The sequence below is a fragment of the Nannospalax galili genome, unplaced genomic scaffold, assembly GCF_000622305.1.
Source record: "Nannospalax galili isolate Female #2095 unplaced genomic scaffold, S.galili_v1.0 scaffold37, whole genome shotgun sequence".
Classification (NCBI taxonomy): Eukaryota; Metazoa; Chordata; class Mammalia; order Rodentia; family Spalacidae; genus Nannospalax; species Nannospalax galili.
Window position 1 is genome coordinate 1099318 of NW_008339765.1, and position 21749 is coordinate 1121066.

At 40.9% G+C, this 21749-nt stretch overlaps 1 protein-coding gene across 2 annotated transcripts in view; it reads right to left on the reverse strand.

Moving 5' to 3' along the window:
- The window catches only part of Dpp10 (dipeptidyl peptidase like 10), a 1579922-nt gene that overhangs the window by 755213 nt on the left and 802960 nt on the right, over positions 1–21749 (reverse strand). The window contains exon 1 of one of the 2 annotated variants that reach the window (XM_008834544.1): positions 14566–14766. The exons of the other annotated variant lie outside the window; for it this stretch is intronic. Within the exon in view, the coding sequence (XP_008832766.1) occupies positions 14566–14637 (72 nt within the window). The 5' untranslated portion in view covers positions 14638–14766. Of the gene's footprint in view, positions 1–14565; positions 14767–21749 lie in introns of those variants that run through there. 2 annotated transcript variants of the gene reach the window in all.

Genomic DNA, 21749 nt, shown 5'->3' on the forward strand with positions numbered 1-21749 from the left:
ACGTACACACACACACAAATAAATAAATAAATAAAAGATATGTGAGTTTCAAATTAAAAAAAAAATTATCAGCCCCAAAAGGCAACCATAAAGCTTGTGGCTTAAATGCTCTACTTTGTAGTGATAGCTTGGAGCTCAATTTTGCGAACTATGTGAGCTGCTCTTTTCCTGCCTACATAAGGCTTTCTTCCTTATATTACTTAAGTTGAATTTGCTATTTTGATCCTTCTTGTATTAATAAATTAAATCCTTAGCACATATTTCCTAAGCCTTATATGAGAGCCATGCTTTTCCGTTGTTGCTTTGCTTTTGTTTTGCTATTTTATTTCCCTTTTATGTGTGTATGTTCACATGCAGGGGTGTGTGTGGTGGGGGCGGGGGTCAGAAGCCACCATGGCTGTCATTCCTTTGTGCCATCATCCCATTTTTATTGTTGTTCAGACGGGGTCTCTCAGTGACCAAGAACTCATCAAGTAGGCTAGGCTGGATGACCAGAGAGCCTCAGGGATCTGTCTCCTCTGCAGTCCCAGTGCTGAAGTTAAATGTATGCAATAGCATACTCTGGGTTTTATTCTTTAGCAAGGGTTGTTCTGGAGATTGAACTCAGGTTCTCAGATGGGCAAGGCACTTTACCAGCTGAGCCACCTCTCAAGTCTTTGAAGTGTACTTCCTTATACACCTTCCTGTCTCTGCAACTGCATCAGAGAAATAAGAGACTCGACTAAGCCATAGAAGAACTGATCTTATCCCTTCCAGATAGACTCTGTACAATAAAATGTATAGCCAACATTCTAATATCCAGAAAATAGATAAAATTAATAAAAACAATTTAGTACAGCTGAAGAGTAGAAAGGTACTTCTACTAAATACTCACCTGGGAAGGGGGGGAGGTTGGTATACAACACACAAAATCCATCTGTGTTGTGATTATTAAGGCATTACTGTCAGACATGTCATCCATCAATCAACTAGGTTACTTAATTACATGATCAGTTCTGAGATGCTCTTAAAAGGTACATTTAAGACAAGCAAGATGCTTGGCAGTAGGTGTGTGTACTGCTCTTGCAGAGGACCCAAGGTCTGCTCCCAGCACCCATGTTAATTGGCCCACAACCATCTGGAACTCCAATTCCAGGGGATACAATGCCCTCTTCTCACTTCCTCAGACTCCAGCATACACATGTGTATACACACACAAACATACACATACACATAAATACAAATAAAATGACCTTTACAATAAAGCTATACAGCCTTTAAAGGGGAAAGTTACTAAAATGTATTCCTTCCTTTAAACCTCTTGGAGACAGAAACTGGAACCAACAGTACCTGTTCCTAATACGTTAATGTCTGTAGAGTTCATGCTGGCCCTTTGCTGCCTCTAAAGTCCAGCTCACTTAGTCTAGTCACACCTAAAGCACACTCATGAATGGATATTTTCTTTTTAAAAATTGGCTATAAATGGAAGTCAGCAGACGGTAATGTGCTGTTATGATATCTGTTTAATTTTATCCCCTATATGACCTCTCTCTGCATTGCAACCTTTCTGAAATACCTGCTTCTTTGTTATGGAGTCACTCATTTCAGGGTTTATATAACAATTATGGGCTTGTTAATGGTACCACTCCAAACCAGCAATTTTCTACTGTGGTGTTTTTAATCCTGGGCTTTTCTTTAACTAAAAATTGCCTTGTGTGACCCATAAGCAACGCGAAAGTGACATTTCTGAGCCCAGACAGCTAATCCTAGATTATATTTACCTATTTCCAAATATTGGTGCCATCTGTGATTCCATATTGGTTCTTTCGGAATCACCGTTACCGCTCAAGGCCTGCAGCTCTGGGAAGCAGCAAAGCAGCACTCCGAATACAGAACGTATTATCAGCATGAGATGGAATTTATCCACGAGATGAGGAGAGGAAATAACAAATTCAGGAAAGTTGATGCATATTCAGTTCCCTGCCTTCAACATCCAAACTCTGTTGACTTCTTGGCACTGATAAAGAATATAAAAATGAATGCTATGTATTTTCTTAAACAACTCCCAACCCATGTTTGCTCTGGAGCTTGGATGAATCCATATAATCTTCGTATCAACAATGCAGAGTTCAGTATTAAAGGTGACCTTAAGTTTCTGGTTTAGTCAAAGTGATGGAGCAAGGTGCTTTAAAACCAAGCTTCCCAATGTTTGGGAAGCTCGACAGTCAGCAGAGTTTGATTTTCCAACACAGTGCAGAGGTCTGGCACAGCAAGAAGCACATACTAAGAATCAAGTGATAAACATGGCATCTGTTCACAACTCTAAGGTGATAAACCCCTCTCCTAGTCAATTCACCAAACATTTCTGCAAGGTCAACAACATTTCCCTTCCAGGTGAAGTGTTAGGTTCACAGAGAGACTGGATAAATTCCTTCAAACTATTCAAATTAGAAAGTCAAGGTGCAGGGGTTTAATATGAGGTTAAGTGAAGAGTCATTCCTTGTTCTTTAACAAAGAAAATTCCGAGTGGCTCAAAGATTCTTTATATAGATTTATTTATCCAGCATATAAACATTTCTCCGATCTGGTGTTGGAACTTGATACCTTGACAACTCTGTTTAAAAATAACTCTAGTTTCTGGAAGGAAATTGTGCCTACCATGAAATCCACTGAATTAGGAGATGGTTTTTGCTTTGTTTTGGTGTGTGTGTGTGTGTGTGTGTGTGTGGTATTTTCTATTAACAAAAGCTCTAAAATTCCCTCCATGTAGTCTAGAGTTTTTAAGAGTTGTAGGCCTAAAAGCTGAGTGGGGCTGAGGAGAGAGTTCAGTGGGTAACAGATTTGCCATGGGTATCTTTTGTAATATCAAATAAATTGCATTGTTCTAAATTCCAAAAAACCTTTTCATGGATTTCTAATTTAATTTTCTCTCTTAATGGATTGAGCATGTGGCTTAGTTGGCAGAGTGCCTGCTAGCATCCAGGGAGCCCTCAGTTCCATCCCTAGCATCACCTTGTAGAAGATATGATAACACATCCCTATAATCCCAGCACTTGGGAAGTAGAGGCAGGAGAATCAGAAGTTCAAGATTATCCTCAGCTACATGTCAAGTTGGATGGCAACCAGGGCTATGTGAGAACCTGTCTTAAATAAATAAACAAACAAAAAGATATATTTTTGACTTTGGTTTGAACATGTCTCATGTCCCAAGTTTCAACTGTGTCAAATTAAATGAGAAAGCCACTAGGTAAGTTTATGAAATTTTGAGTTAAAAAGTTTCTCCATGTAAATGTATGTAAAAGACTGAAGAGATGGCTCAGGAAATTAAGAGCACATACTGCTCTTCCAGAGGATCTGAGTTTGGTTCCCAACACCCATGTCAGGCAGCTCACAACTACCTGTGATTCCAGCTCCAAGGGACGCTATGCCCGCTTCTAGCTTCTGTGAATACCTTCACTTATGCACGCGCGCACGCACGCGCACACACACACACACACACACACACACACACTTAAAAATAACAATATATAAAAAGAAAAAAAAATCATTGAGTACTTGTCTCAATCATGAAATGCCATGTCTCACATTTGATAACTGGTCTTAAGAGGATTCCTGGAGGTGAGGTGTGGTCAAAGGATACGTGAAACTGAGTGTTCACTTACTCAGTTCTTTCTGCTCAGTGTAATCTCACGTTCCACTAAGAGGAACACGCATTGCAAGCATTATCAATGCAACCTTCAGTGGTTTCCCCGGACGACTATTTCTACATAAATCACCAAACAGCCTGCCATTCACGGTCTTCATTATAACCAGCCTTGTCACATTGCTCTTTTCAAGGTAGGCACCCTCAAACTGCAATGAGAAATCGAATCTTCATTTAGCTCACAGAAAGGAGATGGGTATGAAGCCCTTAAAAATGACCATTTCCCTCACTTGTCTTCATTTGCTTTCTTGTAACTTCATGCACATCTATTTGTCCTAACCTAAGAAAATCAATAAGTATGATAAATTACGAGGGTATTAAAGTCAGATAGTATGAAGTTTGTTGGGGGAACATTTGCCAAGTACATTGTAAAGTCAGTTTTTATTATGAACTAAACCAGATTTTCTTTTTGTTTATTACATATTTTGTGTGTGTTTTCACTTGTGTGTGGTTGTTCCCACAGAGGCTAGAGTGCGGGAGGCATCAGATGAGGAATGTATTTTAGTGGGTTGCTGATGTAGGTGCTAGGATCTGAACTTCAGACTTCTGATAGAGGAGCGAGAGCGAGCACTTTAAACCACTGAGCTATTTACTCAGCATCCTCAACTAACTTTCTTAAACTTCAAGATAATGTATCACTAGTTCCCAGCTTAAGTCCATCATTTCTGTGATCCAAACTTCTAGAATGAGAATATTCCAACGAGACACTTCAAGAAAAGGTTTTAAATCTTTTGGAAATACAGGTAACTCTTTATCTAAAAATACTGCAAATAAGTCAAGTGATTCCACCATGATTTTTCTTCAACCTCTTATAATAATATAGGTTTAAATACTTAGGGTATTTAGATAAAATATATAGACACTAGGCCAGTATCAGACATATAGACATATGTATGTATGGTGTAGGCATATTTGATAATAAAGATATATACATATGTTTATTGAGACTTTTCATTGACAAAAATGTAAAATTACCTTTCAAAAGAAAGAATTAATTCTACAATCCTGTTGTATCGTTCAGTGGGTAAAATGCTTGCTGCACAGGTATGAGGACTCGGGTTTTGGTCCCCAGCATCCTGACAAAATCCAAGCATGGCCGCGTGCATCTGTAACCACAGCTGTGGGGGTGGGGCAGAGATCAGGTGCTCACTGGCCAGAAAGTTGAAACAGCAAGCTATGGGTTCACTGTGAAACCCTGTCTCAATTTAAAAATTAAGACACAGAAAGATAGAGGAAGATACTGGAAGTTGACCTCCGCCCTCCACACATGCACACACACAACACAACATGCACAACACATATCGAACACACAAACACACACGCAAACTTCTGAGATGATTCAGGAAGCATGGGAGCACTGAGAATACAAATATTGACTCACTTTCTCCCTTGATGCCCTCACATGCCATATTTCCTTCAGCGGCCAAGGTCTCTACCCCTTTTGTAGAGGGGCTGTGAGCACCATGAATGATGGGAGACAGTTCAACTTGAATTCTGTTGAATTCTGCCCTTAACTCTATGTCTCTAACTCTTATTTCCATGCCCTGTATAACTAAATCCATAAATTATTTGGAAATTTTAAAAAATGCTATATTCTTCTGAGTAATGCAATAAACATACTGTCTGATCCATTGTTAAAAATCATTGACATTTTTACAATTTCAGATAAACAATGGCATGGTAAAGCATTTTAAAAAGTCATTTAGTCATGTAGAAGACATAACAAAGAATACTTTGAATGATAATTCCTCAACGGAATAATTCAAAATAAGGCCTTTTTATCAGTCTTACATAAAAATGGGTTGTCTGTTTAGCACAGCGGTGAGTGTCATATTTCCCATTACATGTGGATTTTCCTGAAATTATGTGGTTTCAGGACAGCTTGACAAGAAAAGAATATATGACTGAAGATTTCTGTTTTAATTGCCATATTCTTTTCTATTGAACCCTCTTCCACATCCCTGTAGCAACCTAGGAATAACAACTACCCTTTAGATTAATGCACTAAATTGTAAAAATGTCTACCAGGGAGATGGAAAGTAGGTTTAAGTGCCTTGGAGAACAGGTGTTCTGAACACCTGGGGCTGCAGCAATAGCTCACTGGGTAAAGTGCTTGCTGTACAGCATGAGGGTTGGAGTTCAGATCCTCAGCACCTGTGTAGTAAATTGGGTGTGGTGGTATGCACATTAATCACAGCTTTGGTGGGGTAGAGACAGGTGGATCCTGAGGTTTGCTGGGCAGGTGGAGGGCTTGGCTGGTTTGGCTTGTCCCACAAGAGAGGGGAAGAGATTGACGATGACACGCAATGTCAAACTCCGGTGTCCACATACGCTTGCATCACTGAGCACACCCTCACATACATGTGTACACATGTATAACACATACACACACATTGGTTATTTCCATTAACTATAGAAATTAGGTCAATAAAACATGAAAATAATGGTTGGAGAGAGGGCTCAGCAGGTAAGACTTCTTGCTGCTCTTGCAGAGGACCAAGTTCCATTCCCAGCACCTATGCAGTCCCAGTCAACTGACCCTATTCTGGACTCTGTGGGTTCTTGCACTCATGTGAATATACCCCCAAATATGCACATATAGTTGAAAATAATAAAATAATTCTTTTTTTACAAACCAGAAAACAGTAGTGTATTATGAATAATAATTTCATCAGTACCTGACCTTGGTTAAGAGCTTCATAAAGTAACTCAGCAAGTAGAAAAACATGCAGGGGCCATTTTCATAGTGAGAATAATAAAGTATGATATGTTGTATATAAATGTTGCATAGGAATCACTGTGGATAATTCTGTGGGAAATATCTTTGGAACTCTGCTTGCTCTAACTTTGCTGACACTGAGAACATCAGAGACATATTCTAGAATACTGGGCACGCGTCTGCTAGTGCCTCTCCTCCTGTACTCACTGCTCACTGAGATCTCACCCCATAACATATTTCTTATAAAATATTTTTATTACACATTTTTCTTTTAGAAATTATTTTGTGTTTGAAAATACCATGCATGTATAGAATGTACTCCGATCATACCCACACTCATTGCCCTCTCTTAACACCCCTTCATTCCCTCTGGAGCCCATCTTCCCCTCAAGTCACCCTCCTACTTTAATGTCTTTTATAATGACCTGCTGAGTTTCATTCTGATTTCTTGCATGGTGTGGGGCTATTTATAGGATCATGTACAACTTGCCATGGCTAGACCACAGAAGAGAAATGACTTCCCTGCTATTTTCAGTTGAGGGAGTGTGATCATTGGTAGGTTCCCATACTCTAGTGGAACTGGATTCAGTGAGTTAAAAATTAATTAATAAATTAATTAAAATATTAAAAAGTACATGAAGTTGGGAGAGAGATGAGATGTGGTTTTCTGGGGGAAATTGAAGACAGGGAGTAAAGAGTGGATGAGTTCAAGATTCATTGTATACATGTACAGAAATTTCAACGAATAATTAAAAAAATGCAAAAAAAAATGAAATGGTTTCCTTTTCCCCTAGTAGCCATTAATTGCCAATGGGGCCTCAGTGACAGGTGGTCAGGGGGCGGGTTCATGAGTCATGAGGGACTCGGTCTTCTACAATTCCTGTGTGGACAGCTGCTGTGTGCTCATAAGTGAAATGACTGTGTCCATATGACACGTTTTTTTGTTAATCACACCTTTTCTTAAAATATCCTCCTTCTCTTACTAGTTATCTTACTAAGTAAATTGCATTGGAAACTATGTGCAGCATATTGTTACCTAATTTAACTGATAGAGAATCAGTCTGCAGTGATTTTCAGCCAGGTTCATTAAAGAATGGGGTGATGAAGTACATTTTGATTGACTGAATGCTGAGATATAGCAAAATTACTTTGAAGCCTGAATGTTTTGTAGTGAAAACCTACTAATGTGATATTTAGGTACACAGACAAACTCTTGTGTAATCATGCACATATGTGTACTGAAGGTCTGTAAAATGTTCAAATAATGTACCTGTTATAGGTAGCTTATGATTCCATTTTATTATTATTTAAATATTGTTTAGGCCTTTATTCCCAGGGCTCGTATTTAATAAGAGGATTGAGCATGAGCTAGGCATTATTCAAGATTTATTCCATATTATCTCATTTAATCCTCACAACAAACATGTACAGTTCTTAGAATCTATTCCATTCACAGAAGAAATGGAGATACTAAGTTATCCTGCCCATCCTAACTTCATTTCTGTTGCTGTGATAAAGCGCCTTGTCAAAAAGCAGCTGAGTTCAGAGGACTTTATTTGGCTTACAATTCCAGGTTATAGTCTACCACGGATAGGGAAGTCAAGGAGACAGGAATTTGAAGCAGTGAATCACACTACAGTCACAGTCAAAAGCAGAGAGGAGAGTGTATTCAGGCTTAGGGCTCAGCTAGCTTTGTCTACTTTTAAACAGACAAAAGTCTAAGGCCACAGAATGCTGCCTTCAGGCTGAGGCTTCCTACGTGAATTAAAGAAATCAAAACAATCCACTGCAGACCAGCCTGATCCAGACACTCCCTCACTGAGACGCTCTTCCCAGGTGACTCCAAGTTGTGTCAAGTTGACAACTGAAGCTACCCATCACTCTGCTCAAGAAAACACGGTGGATGTTGGGGAAGCAGGGCTGTAAACAGTCTTGAATTTAAGACTTCTAGCACATAACCATAGTCAAAGGTTAGTCAGTGTTTGTGATTCATTGTACGCAAGTTCCCAGCCACAGTCAAGACAGTCTCCTATTCTATGTATGACAAGATACATGCTAAACACATTAAATAGTTATATATACACTAAAGCATAAAGCATTTGCAATTGTAACTAATTCAAGAAACTGAAATTTAGATACAGCTTTATTTTTTTCATCAGTCTTGGAGAAATTTAGATTAAATGTTTTGCTTTCATTATAATGTGCATAAGATAATGCAACATTAATATTTTATAAAGCAATTTCTTTTAATGTGGTTTTAGTAATTTAATTTTTTAAGTGTGTCTTTTGCTCAGTCTTTCAAAAAAACCAATAGATAGATTCAGAACAGATGATTCTCAGCAAAGTATTTTTATGATATGTCACAGTCAAAAGCAATAGATAACACAATAAAGAGATTTACACATAAAATATTTATGTTGCACATTTTATTACTTATTTAATGTTATGTATTTAAATGTATAAAATAAGAAATAAAGAGACAATAGAATGCCATGCGTAATGGTCATACGTGTCCCTTCAGCACTCAGAGGGGGATCATGAGTTGAATGATTGCTTGAGTAACATAGAGAAATTGTCCTGGTTTGTTTCTCAATTACTGTGACAAAATACTCTGACCAGTACCAACTTGGGGAGGAAAGGGTTTATTTTATATTACATCTCCTGGTCACAGTTCATCAGGGACCCCAAGGTAGGAACTCAGGGCAAGAACCTGGAAGCAGGAGCTGGAGCACAGGCCATGGAGGAACTCTGCTTACTGGCTTGCTCCCCTGGCCCCTGCTCATCCTGTCTTCTTATGCAACACAGGCCCACCTGCCCAGGGGTGGCACCCCCCACAGTGGGCTGGACCCTCCCACATCACTCAACAATCAAGAAGATGCCCCTCAGACATGGCCACAGGCCAGTCCAATAGAGGAAATTCCCCAGTTGAGGCTCCCTCAACCCAGGTGTGTCAAGTTGACACTAAAGCTATCTAGAACAACTGACCCCTTGTCAACTTTACACACAAACACATCACTATTAAACCATAACCTTTCCAATTCTTGTCCCCAAGATATGATGTTAATATCACAACCGAAGACAGTACAACCTTAAAAGCCCCACAGTCCTTATTTCTCAAACACTTCAAAGTCCATAGTCTCTTTCAAAAGTCTCTTAACAGTGGGTGGGCTTTTCTAAAATCCAAAACAAGTACTGTCTTATTTCAAAGGGAAAAATTGGGCATACCTAAGCAAAACCAAAGTCCAGCAAAGTAGCTCAAGGCTGGACAGCTGGGATTCACTCACAATCTTCTGGACTCCAAAGGGTTCTGACTCCACTTCTCTGACTCTGCCATCCACAGCACACACAGCTCATCTAGCAGAGCCAGGCTAACTCCATTCCACAACTACTGCTGTTCTTGGTGGTCATCCCATGGTCCCGGCATCTACAAAATGCTGGGGTCTCCACTGAAACTGAGGTTATACCTTCACCAATGACCTCTTCTTCCCTTTTGGGGTACAAAGCCTCAGATTCTCTCCATGATGCCTTCAATTCTGGGGTCTTCACTACAACTGAAGCTACACTTTCACCTATAGCCTTTCCTGGCCTCTCAGAATTCCAAGCCTGAGTGCTCTCTGTGACCCCTTCACGCTTTCAACACCTGAACCATGCAGGAGGCTTACATATTACCAAGTCCTGTGCATAATTGTTTTTCAACCTAAAGCACATTTTATTACCTAATTATGTAGAATTCTCAATGGCAATTATATATCATATTTTAAGCACTGATTAGGAGAAAAGTAATACATCTATCAAATAATTGTGTGGTTTTTGTTTGCTTGCTTGCTTGCTTGGTTTGGTTTTGTTTAGGCAAGATATGGCTATGTAACCCAGGCTGGCCCGGAATTCTTGATCCTCATTGCTTGGCCTCCTTAGTGTTGGGATTACAGATGCACAATACCCTAGCAGGTTTCAAATAAGATTTTCAGGATGATTTGCAATGACATTTTCAAGGTTCTATGCTAAAAAACATTTTTAATCTAGATTATGACGTGTTTATATATAAAGAGGTGAGACCATGAACAACTTCTTTGCAAATTTTTCTCAAACACATATTTCAAAATTTTAATCTGGTTTTCTTGATCAAAGATGAAATAAAAATATTGAATGGCAGTTTGTATGTGAAAATAGTTTCCATTAATATGACCTAAGGGTCAAAAGTAGAACGGGCATATTACAGAGTGTCTGTCACATATGGCCTATGTCATCACAACCTGATCGTGAGTTATTTCGTCAGAAGGCCTCCACATGCTTAGTTGTGAGAATTTTTTTTTTTTTTTGATGACAATGCAGGTTTTTTTACAAGAAAAATGCACAAGTATTGCTATGGCTGCCAAAAACACTTACTTTTCATTTATATAACAGAAAGTGAGATGGATTTTTTTCTTTCTGCGTGTGTGTGTGTGTGTGTGTGTGATTGTTTTTGTTTCTGTTTCGTTTTTTGATGTTGTCAGCCAAGCATTTAGCTAATATCCTTCCCCATTGGAGCCAGAAGAAGGGCGCCACCTGGTGGACATACTAGCAAATTCGAAACAATGCCTTACTAGGATGAATTCTGTTAGCAAACCTTGAGAAATCACTGACCACCAGAGGATAGTGATAGAACCGTGTTTAGTTTCTCCTGTACTTATGATTATCTGCCTTGATCATTTTATATTATTTATATGAATGAAGGAGCTACCAAACTAACTTTAAAGTTTCAAGAGTTATTTAAAGTCTACATTCATTACACATTTAAGCTAATCTCCGCACACATATACAAAGCAAAGTTGTCAATTATTTTTTCATTCTTCTCATAAGAATATGCTGATTTGTGATGGTGTATAAGGGAGGAGGTAGGGGTTCCAAATTTGATGAGCTAATTTATCTTGACTATTTCTGGAGCAAGCCTGTCAAGTCATTTAATTTTTTAAAATCCTTTGCATTCTCACCCATGAAGTGAGAATCGGGAGAGACTAGCTCTCAGATCTTTGCCTTGAGAGCTAAATAGAAAAGTACACATGCTAACTGTTACCTGGTCAACCCAAGAAAAGTTGGAAATATTATGAAATATTATGAAAGACCTTGTTTTCAAGTAATAATAAACTGTAGCCACTAAATATCTTAGATCCATCAATGAAACATAAGGTACTTAGCATATGAAGTAGAAGTGATTGTATCTGTCCATGGATAACCACTTATTTCGGAATGTTTTATGAATGGGGGGCTGTTGTAAAAGCAAAAAAGTTACTGTAAACATTTTAATCAATCTTTGAAGAAAATGAATCAATGAATACTTTCAAGCGATTATTAAGATGATAAATATATTCTCAATAATTCAAAATATGAGAAAAGTATACAGTTTCTACAGCATTATTGGGAGGGGCACCTGTGACAGAGGACTGCAAGTGACAAGGGAGTCAAGTTCTCTCCAGTCTGTAATAGCAACCACCTTGCATGAATTCTAACCATTGCCATTCCCCGTAAAGATTGTTCTTCCACTAACCTCAATGCAAATAGGTGTTTGATGGCCTTATGCAAGGCATCTTTGAGGTTCATAAAAATATCATAGAAAGTGAAAGATCTTTTGGGCAACATTCAAAAGTCTAAATCATCCCCAAATCAATACATAGTGAAAGATTGGCTAGAACATGCCTCTTGTTTCACCACTGTATAGAATTTCACACCGGCATAACTTAAATAATTTATGAATTTTTATAAAGTTAAAGTGCCATAGAAGTTAGCACAATTAGTCTAGTATTATATTTAGTATTGTGTGAAAGTTGTATGATAATTGCAAAGTTAAGGCAATTAACTTTCTCTGTAAATTCTCTGTAAATTCTGAGCGGGCTTCAGATTTTAGCTTAAGAACTCACAGCAGTTATCCACATTACATGTCCATTGCTTCTTATATTTATCTCTGGAGAAGGAGTAGGCTAGATATATGAATTTCCTAGGAGTTTCTTGGAAACCTTTCCTGGGGAGACTGTCATAGCTACTTTAGTCTGTCTTTCCATTTACAAAATCAACTTCTTTTAATACATGTATAGAATACATTCCAGTAACATTTAGAGATCCCTGACAAGCTCAGAATATCTTTAAAATGCCCAATTAGAGCCAGAGTTCTATAGATGACCACGTTGAATATGTAAAGTAGACCATAAAAATATTCATACTAAGAAATTTATGGATTCAAGCTTGAACCTCTCTCATCATGTGAATTTTGGTGTCAGATGTGCCCTGACAAAAGGATCTGCCATGCATATACAATGTGCCCAAGTTTCATATCTACATTTTCAGTTCTTGTCTATGTGCTTTGCTTCCTGCTCCCCACCTCCACCCTCACAGAGCTGTCTGCAGCACCTCAAGTGACCAGCTGGTGTCACAGGTTAGTGAGTAAAGATTTCACGTGGGTACTCTCTCTTGACTAATCATTCTTATCTCTTATCAGTCGCATCTTTCCTAGAGCAGTGGAGAGTCTCTGCAGCTTGTTAATGAAATTTAAGGACTGTCAGACTGAAAGAGGACTGTCCATCCATGCTCCTCTTATGAGACATATTTTTTTACATCTGCTAACCAGTCTTTACATGTTAATGCATGCCGGTAGGAAGACGACAGGGAAGAGAGAGAACAGGAAGGGGCCTTATGAAATAATATTTTAATCTTTGCATTTTTATCTAAGGGCATGGAGCAAAGAGGATGATTGAATACAACAAATGTTTTGTATAAACTGCAGTGTTCACCTCTGTAAGCCGAGAGAAAGCTGTAAACCACTGAAAAATCTCTACAACCTGTGTGAAACACATTTGAGGGAAATGGGAAGGGGGTGGGGGCGGGTGGAGAAAAGAGCCTACAAGCCGGGAGAACTGACCAAGACTGGAATGTTAATAACAGCACTCCTGGCACCGGTCCTCTGTCTCACCACCGCTCCTGGGTAGTTTGGACAGCTCCTCAAACGCAGATTCAGTACTTAGAATAAGTGAAGAGCTGAGTTGCTCCAGGAGTCCAGCTGCCTTGTATCCCCAGTACCTCGGCAGCTTCTAAGGATGAGCTGGGAGTGTCTGTGATGGGGACGCCTCCAGCAGCCTTCAAATTACCGTGCACTCCCCAGGGAAAGACCTCCAGAGCTCCATCTCCTGCATCCCAGAGTCTGGGTCCTCTAGTTCCATAGAGATGCCCTGACCAAGAGCGGCTCCCTCTACCCGCCCAGTTCTAATTGATGTAAACGTGACCACCTCTCAAGCCAGCTCCTCACATCCTCCCTCCACGCCCACTAAGCAACGCTGCGCTCCTGGACCCTACAACTTTAGGAGAAAGGGTCACGAAACTCTCAAATCACCCCTAAACCAGGGACAGAGAAGAGATAAGCAACCCCCGCAAAAAATTAGGCTACAGATCCCTAAAGACCCAAAGAAACTAAAAGAAGGTGGCGGGTACGCTAGGTCGCAAAAGGAACAGAAATAACTACTCAGCCAATACAGGGCACTTTAGCTCTACAGACAAGACACATCTGGACCCAACAAATGGGCAAAGCCCGCACCTTTCCGGCTCCTTTGAGCGACGAATGCTTTTCTGCTCCCCCAAGCTCCACTCAGCAGACCAGAGAAGCGCATTCTGTTCACTTCTCCTACCTCGTCTCCCCACCTCGGTCTCCTCAAAAGAAAAAAGAAATGAAACTCTGATGGCCTAAAGGTCGTTCGCCTACTTGGGTATCTCTGACCAGCGCGCTTTGGGGCCACAGCAAAACGGGGTTGGACCCCAGCAAGGCACAGTCTCCGAGAGAGCGCTGTAGATTCATCCAGAATGCGTTCAACGGAAGTCAAGCAGCCCCAGGACTGGGACTGGATCACCTCTCCCTACCAAGGTGGCCTGTCGTCTGGAGTCCCTTGGGCATCACCAAGCCTTTCCCTCTTGTCCCCTTCCCCTCCGCTTTCCAAACGTTGCACATCCTGTCATCGGGCCCCAAATCACACCAGGATGCTTTAAGTTCTTGCTGGGTCTGTGGATTAGCACAGGGGAGCCTTCAAGTGGGGCGGAGGGAGGATGGGGAGAGGGAGATGTGGGAGCCAAGCCCGAGGGTTAAGGGGTGGGTTGCAGACTGGAGCTACCGCCTGGGAGGTACCGGTCCCCACAGGCCAACTCTCACCTGATCTGCTGGCTGCGCCTGGCTCGCCCTGGCCCCCGGGGTGGGTTGTTGCTCCTGCTTCATGGCTGTCATCCCCCGGCCGCGGGTGTCGGAGCTCTCACTTCCTCGCGGGCACTTCACACTCGGGTACCGTCACTTGGCAAGCGATCGCATGTCACAGACGCCTCTTTGCTCTCGGAATTGGCAGAATGGGAAAGCCGCGGCAGCTATAGGGTGGGGGGGGGGGGGGGAGGGGGAATGCCAGGGAGGGGACGGAGAGAGGAGGCAGAGGAGGACAGGCTACCCCCTTTTTACAGGATCCCTTCTTTCTTCTACCGCAGATCCTCGGACTCCCTACTGTTCCCGCCCCCCACCACCACCCGAAAACCCAGACAGCAGACGCGTCCAAGTGGCAAGTTAGTGAAGCCGCAGGCGGCTGGCTGCTAGCACCTGATCGCGCTGGAGCGGTGGCTTGCAACGCCAGAGGAGCCAGGCTCGCATTCTACCGCAGTCCGCCACCCTCACTCGCGCTCGGCCGCGGGCCCTCGGGGGGCTCCCCGTGCGGCTCAGCGCACCAGGTGCAGAAGCAGCCGGAACAGCAGCCAGGCTCAGCGCTCCAGCATCTCCCGAGCAACCGCAACGCGCGGGAGACAGCCCCGCCAAGCTCCCCACTAGCGCTGCCCAGGCTGTCGGGCTCTGCGGGGTCCCCCAGCCCCTCCGCCCCCCGCGGGCTCCTGATAAAACCCGGAGAAGCGGAGTGTGAGCGGGTGCAAAAATAAAACCCTCGGTGGCTCTAGAGCGGCCACTAGGCATGCTCCAGCGCTAGGAGAAAGAGGCCGGCAGCGGGGGGACGCCGGCCTGGAACCTCAGGGGCTTGCGCAACACCTGTGCGCAGGAAAGGTTGCCCACACTGTGACCCCAGGCTGTGCACCTCCTGATATCGGGCAACAAGAAGGCTTTAACCTCCAGCCTGGATTCCCAGGATGGTTGCCTTCGAAACAGTAATAGAATCACTAAAGATTTGTTTAAAACTGGTTGAAACCACAAAGATGCTACAGGATACACTTCTTTACACATCTTCTGGATACATTAAAAAAATAAAATAAAAACTTCTGAATATAAGTTCTTCCTCTCAACGCAATCCATTTCCATTTCCAAGTATGCTTCCTGACACCTGCCTTAGGTCAAACACATCACAAATGGGGCTACAAGGGAGAGATTAAAAACTACATCTATCCATTCGGCCGGCACAGAAGCTTAAGCTATGGTGTGGAGACATGAATTGGAACAGTGTTACAAACAGTAAATTAACCTACTTTGGAAGTGGAGCACTTTGGGATATAATTAATAAAGGTCCCTACCTTGGAGAATATGGGCTAGCGGGTGGCTTTGCCCCAAGTGCTCAAAGGAATACACTTTGGCAAAAGGAATGCCAGCAGTCTCCTAGGTCCTCTTCTCAGACAGGTTCTGGGGACCGCTCACCAGTGGAAAGGCAAGAGGGATGCAAACACTGAGACACTGGTGAATTCTGGAGTTAGTTCTTTCTTTCCACTATGTGGGTTCTGGGGATGAAAGTCGGTTGTCAGGTTTGCTGAGCCATCTTGCCAGTCTGCATTCAGTAGGAGTAGTAAGCCAATTCCAGCAGAAGAGCACAATCAAAGCGAGGGTGGTGTAGGGCCCTGTGCGTGGGTGTGTCTAAGCATGGCCTACTTTCTTTCCCCTTACTCAGTCCACCAAATCGCTATTTGTCAGCTGAGTGGCTACTTCAGGACAGAGGAATTGAGCTCCTGTCCTGTTAATACCGATATCATAAGAAAAATATGACTATCACCCCCAAACATTCACTGTAACAACAGCCCTTTCAATTTATCCACGTGAAAGATTTGAGTCAGAGATACAGGCAGAAAGCTAGAATCCAATTTGAAAGAAAGCTTGCTTTTCAAATATGTGTGATCCAGGGCTTATTGTGACCGTTCTATTTGTTCCATTTCAGTTTTGGTAGGAATAATTTTACTTGTAAAACTGTAAAACAGGTATAAAAACGGAAATACAAGTAAAGTAGCTATCCTCTAAATCTGGCAACACAGATTTGTCCTCCTATATCATTTGAGTGGCTGAGGGAGAACATGCATCATTCAGGACACATTTTCCTGCCTTTCATTTTGCCCTTTCATTCACTATTGGGGTGTATACATCTTCCTCAGTGTTTTCATCGTGGACAATCTATTCAACTTGAAGGAAGTTACTTTAGGGCAGAGATTTCTTTCTTACAGGACAAGCACACTGCAGGAATGTCAGTGTTCTATTTAGGATTATTTACTCGATTGAATTCAGTTGTTAAATCCATTTTTGGTATTCAGTATGAAATTTATTTTAGTTACAAATCAAGACATAAATTTGTGCAGGCTTCACTCATGAGGCTGGGAGAGAATCTTATTTTAAAGAAAAGTTTCTTTGTTTATTAGCATGAATTGTTATAGCTTAAGCTTTTGAAGTTTAGGTGAAGGGCATTAATAGAAACTTAATCACATGCAAATTGATTTTTTCAATTAAAATATTTTCTTATTTTTTAAAAAAAACAAATCACTTCTTTCACAACATTAGCTTTTCTACATTTGAATTAACTCCTTATTGAAAGGAAAAAGATGCACTGTTCAAGAAAAATAAAGGATTATCCCATTTCCTAAGAGAAAATGGCAGTTCTGTTTAGGATTGTCTCTGATTACAGCATCATCAAAGACAAAACCAAACACCAATTCATAATCACATATGCACAAAATCAGAAGATGATTCATGTAGACGCAGCCCTAACACAGCACTGACAAGGAACACTTGTACCCAGTTAGGCTTCAGCAGGTGATCGCTCCTGCTCCATCTAGGGAAGTGTCAGGGAGAATGCACTGTCTCTGGCCTCTACTTTCTTACTTAGTAACATTAAAATGGACCACCATTTAAACCATACCTGCTTCAAAAACTCTATAAATACATATACTGATTTTTGTAAGGCAGATGACTATGTTATGGATGTTTAAAACATGGTTGCATGGAGAATACAATAAATGCTTAGAAAATAAGTTTTAAGAGTACATTAGGTCATAAAAGATCCTTTCTATCTACTAAATTTTCCTAATAGTCTCTTATTACACTTAGGTGCATGATAATAGCTCTGTCTTATTAATTTTATTAAGATATAGAAAAGTAAACTAAAATTAAAACTTAGTTTTCAAAGGAGAACTGCAAATTAAATGTTAGACATAAAATTTTATAGAAGGGTTAGGTGCAATGGCTCTCTTAGGAAAGTGTTTGCCACATAAGCATTAGAACTTGATTTTGGATTTCCAGCAATCTCATAAAAAGTCAGTTGTAGTCATGGGTACCCATAATCCCAGTTCTGGGAAAGCAGAGACCAGAGGATTCCCTGGGGTTTGCTGACCAGCTAGTCTTACTAAATCTGTAAGTTCTGGGTTCAGTGAGAGCTACAGTGTCAAAAAAATAAGCTGGAGGGACTGGGAAGGTGGCTCACCAGTTAAAAGCACTTACTACTCCTGCAGAGACCTGAGTTTATTTCCCAGCACCCACATTGGGCTGCTCACAATTACCCTCTTCTGGCTTCTGTGGCACGTGCAAGCATATAATGCACACTAATTCACTCAGGCACACACACGATAAATAATCAATCAATTAATTAATAAACAAATAAGGCAGAGAGTGATAGAGAAAGACACCTTGAGTCAACCTTGCACCTCCACACACTTAGGCACATGTGTGAATGAACACCTGTCACACATATTCACACAAACAGAAACACAGATATACTACATACACATGTAGTATAAAAAATTTAAAATATTAAAAAGAAAGATTAGTTTTAGAGACATAGAGAATGCCTCTGATTGCTGTTTCTTACTTCGTTTCTCTAAGGAGCTAACTCATGGACACGTATACAGTTTGTAACATGGGTGAAATGGAATGAAGGGTATTTACAGTTTTCCTGGAATGGAACCAGGTTCTCTGAACTTCAAAGCACCTGAAAAGGTCACCCAGTAAGATGCCCCTGTTGAATTTGCACATGTGTTTCAGTAGGCAAAATCTCATTCAAATTCTTTTTATAGAATTCTACCCCCTGCTCTGCATTTCAAAAACTGAATTACTCCAAATTCCAGTTTTGAGTTTCTATGAAAGTGTAGTGTTACATGTCTCCTTTGTGTACTTACTGGGGTGTCCAAAGACACTCGAAAGCCTTCCCATATACAGAAATTGAACCTCTCTGATGTCTTTTTGTAGGTGACATCCAGTGCCTTAGAGGTGACATTTCACTGCAGTACATTTTTGCCCGTAGAATGTGGAGCTGAATCATTGAGGACAGATTATGGAGGTTGGAAAATGAATGAATTGGTTCAAGACATCATTAAAATATTTCAGCATCAGTGGCAAAGATAGATTGTTCCAGAAATCGACAAGTTCTATCTGTTCTAATCTTCCATTTCAAATTGTAGTCACAGGGACAAAGAAGCAAAATTTACTCTCTACCAGCAACTGAGTAATAAATAAGCCTCAGTTAAACTCCGATATGTCAGAAAAAGACAAAAATACCTTGAGATTTTGCAGAGCAGAGTAGAGACAAACTCTTCAATTTCAGATAAACTAGATAAAACAAATGTGACCCTGAAACTGTGCTTGCAGACTCTATTGCTACTTTTGCCTCCTTTCCTGAAGTAAATCTGCACTGTCACACAAAAGGCACCTTCTGAGGGGTTTCCCCAGGAGTAGCCTGGTGACTGTTGAGTGCCCATAATAACTAGAGCATCAGGAAGACAGGGTTCATGAGCTAAGCCACTAGAGACTTGGCTTGAAAAGGGCCAATTAGCTTTCTACAGATGAAGAAACAACTCTAATTCATACAACTTGCCATCATTTCGGGTTTCGATTTATAAATCACTTCTCTTCACCTCCATCAGCTTCCTTAAATTCTTCCACAGTGCCAGAGTGCACATCATGTCCTTGGGCAGAAAACCAGTATGGTGAGCAATATTCAGAAATGAGCTATATATTTCAGAAGCTCTAGCCAGTAAAGTCTAACAGATGTTTGTTTTAAAAGGAAAAAAAAAAGATAACAGGAAGAAGGTTCTGCCTCCTTAAGTGATATCCATGTTGGTGACTCAGCCTGTTCTGAGCTTCTTTTACTGTTAACTAAACTTTCTGTCACTCTCTATCTGCGACAGGAAGACTTTCCTGTTATAAAAATTCATAGCCCAATTATGATCTCTGGTGGAAGGAGACAGAGTTGCAATATCCTCAGAGCCATTCCTGTTGCTCACCAGAGACCTGGGGATATTGACAAATGGCTCATTCATACTGTGTTACAGTCCAAGAGAGTCTGTCTGCTTGTTATATTTACACACCTCACATCTTGCTTTCACCTCACAGCCTTTGGTGACATCTATAAGGCCATTGAGACAATAAAGCAATGCAGGTGATTTTTCTTGGGGATGATTTTTCTATGTAAAATTGAGCTGTGACAACAAAATGACATGCAAATAGAAAAAAATCCTCTTGCTCTTAGGATTTTTACCCACTACCTGCTCAACAAAAACCTTGCAATCATTTTACTTTTTATATTTGTGTGGTGTGCATGCATGTTCACATATATGAATGTGCACATGTGTGTACATACACTCTCAGTAGTGTGTCTGTGTGTGTGCATCGAGGCCAGAGGACAACTTGGAGGAGTCAGTCCCTCCCCTCTACCATGTGAGTCCCAGGAATTAAACTCAGGTCATCAGGCTTGGTGGCAAAACACCTTTACCTGATGAACCATCTCACCGATTACCGTAATTTCACTTTTTAGAGGAACAATCATCATTGAATAATTGGTTATGCTGGCATAGGAAATGAAAGACCTTTTATCCCTTTCTGTTGATATCAGCAGTGATTTTTAGTTTTGATCTTCATGTTTGTTTGGAGACAAATTTTCTGTCTATAAACCGCAAGAGGGCTGTTAGACATGAAAGGATGTTCCAATCACTGGAGAACCTTTTGTCCTTTTCAGCTGACGAGTCTGCCTTTGAGAGATACATTTTTCTGAACCTGGTATTTGTCCATTCCCTAAACAAGAGGAAGTTTTCTAATGATGCAAATTCATCTGTTTGTCCTTGGAAACTACATATAACTGGGCTTTCTTCTTACAATCAGACACTATGGTGGGTTATCTGCCTTCTTTCTTTTATAATCCTCAGAAAAGCATGAAGCACATTTCCCACTTGGGTTTGGTAGTATTAACTGTCAAGATGACAGAATCTAGAATCACTTTAGATTCTGGCCATGTATGTGGGGGATTATCTTAAGTTGAAATGGAAAGCTCTACCCTTACTATGTGCAGTACCACCCCATGGGCTGGGATTCTGGGATTAATAAAAAGGAGGAGGCAAGCTGAGCACCAGCATTCATCTCTCTCTGCTTTCTATGGGTGCAGTGGGAGCAGTTGTCTCATGCTCCTGCCACCATGCCTTCCCACCTGATGGACTGTACCTGGAACGTGAGCCACAATAAACCTTTCCTCAGGTGGGTTGCTTTTGTCAGAGTACGTTCTCCCGAAACAGGAGAAGAAACTAAGATCATTTAAGGAAATCTTTCAGTTTCACAGAAAACTCTTAAGATCCTGATTAAATTTTGGAAGTATGGAGGGTTTCCATTTTCTGATACATTTGTACCTTGCTCAATTCATTTCCAAAGATTCAGTACTGGATTCCACAAGTGCATGCATTTTCCTCCTGAAACCAAGAGGCAGCCCCAGCTTTGCATGTGAAAGCCTTAGAGAATCATTTGACTTTAAAGGTGTCCTGGTATTTCCCTCACCAGGTGACTCTCCAGGGCTGGTAGCTATTGTTCCAGTTCCAAAGGAAACGTGATGTCAGATCCCTAGGTTCTTCATCAGTTCCTTTCACAATGAAAAGTTATCTGCTCAGCTTTGATAAGCTATAGCTTCAGGACATCCTAGGGCACAACCTGAATTGTAATCAAGCTCATTAGAATACAGGTCTCATTATTGTCATGTCCAATTTTATTTAATCTATGAATCAAGATGAGTTGCTGACTGATGATAGTGAGCCCTTTTTAATTTGTCTATCATCTATCTATCTATCTATCATCTATCTATCTATCTATCTATCTATCTATCTATCTATCTATCTATCTATCTCTCCTCT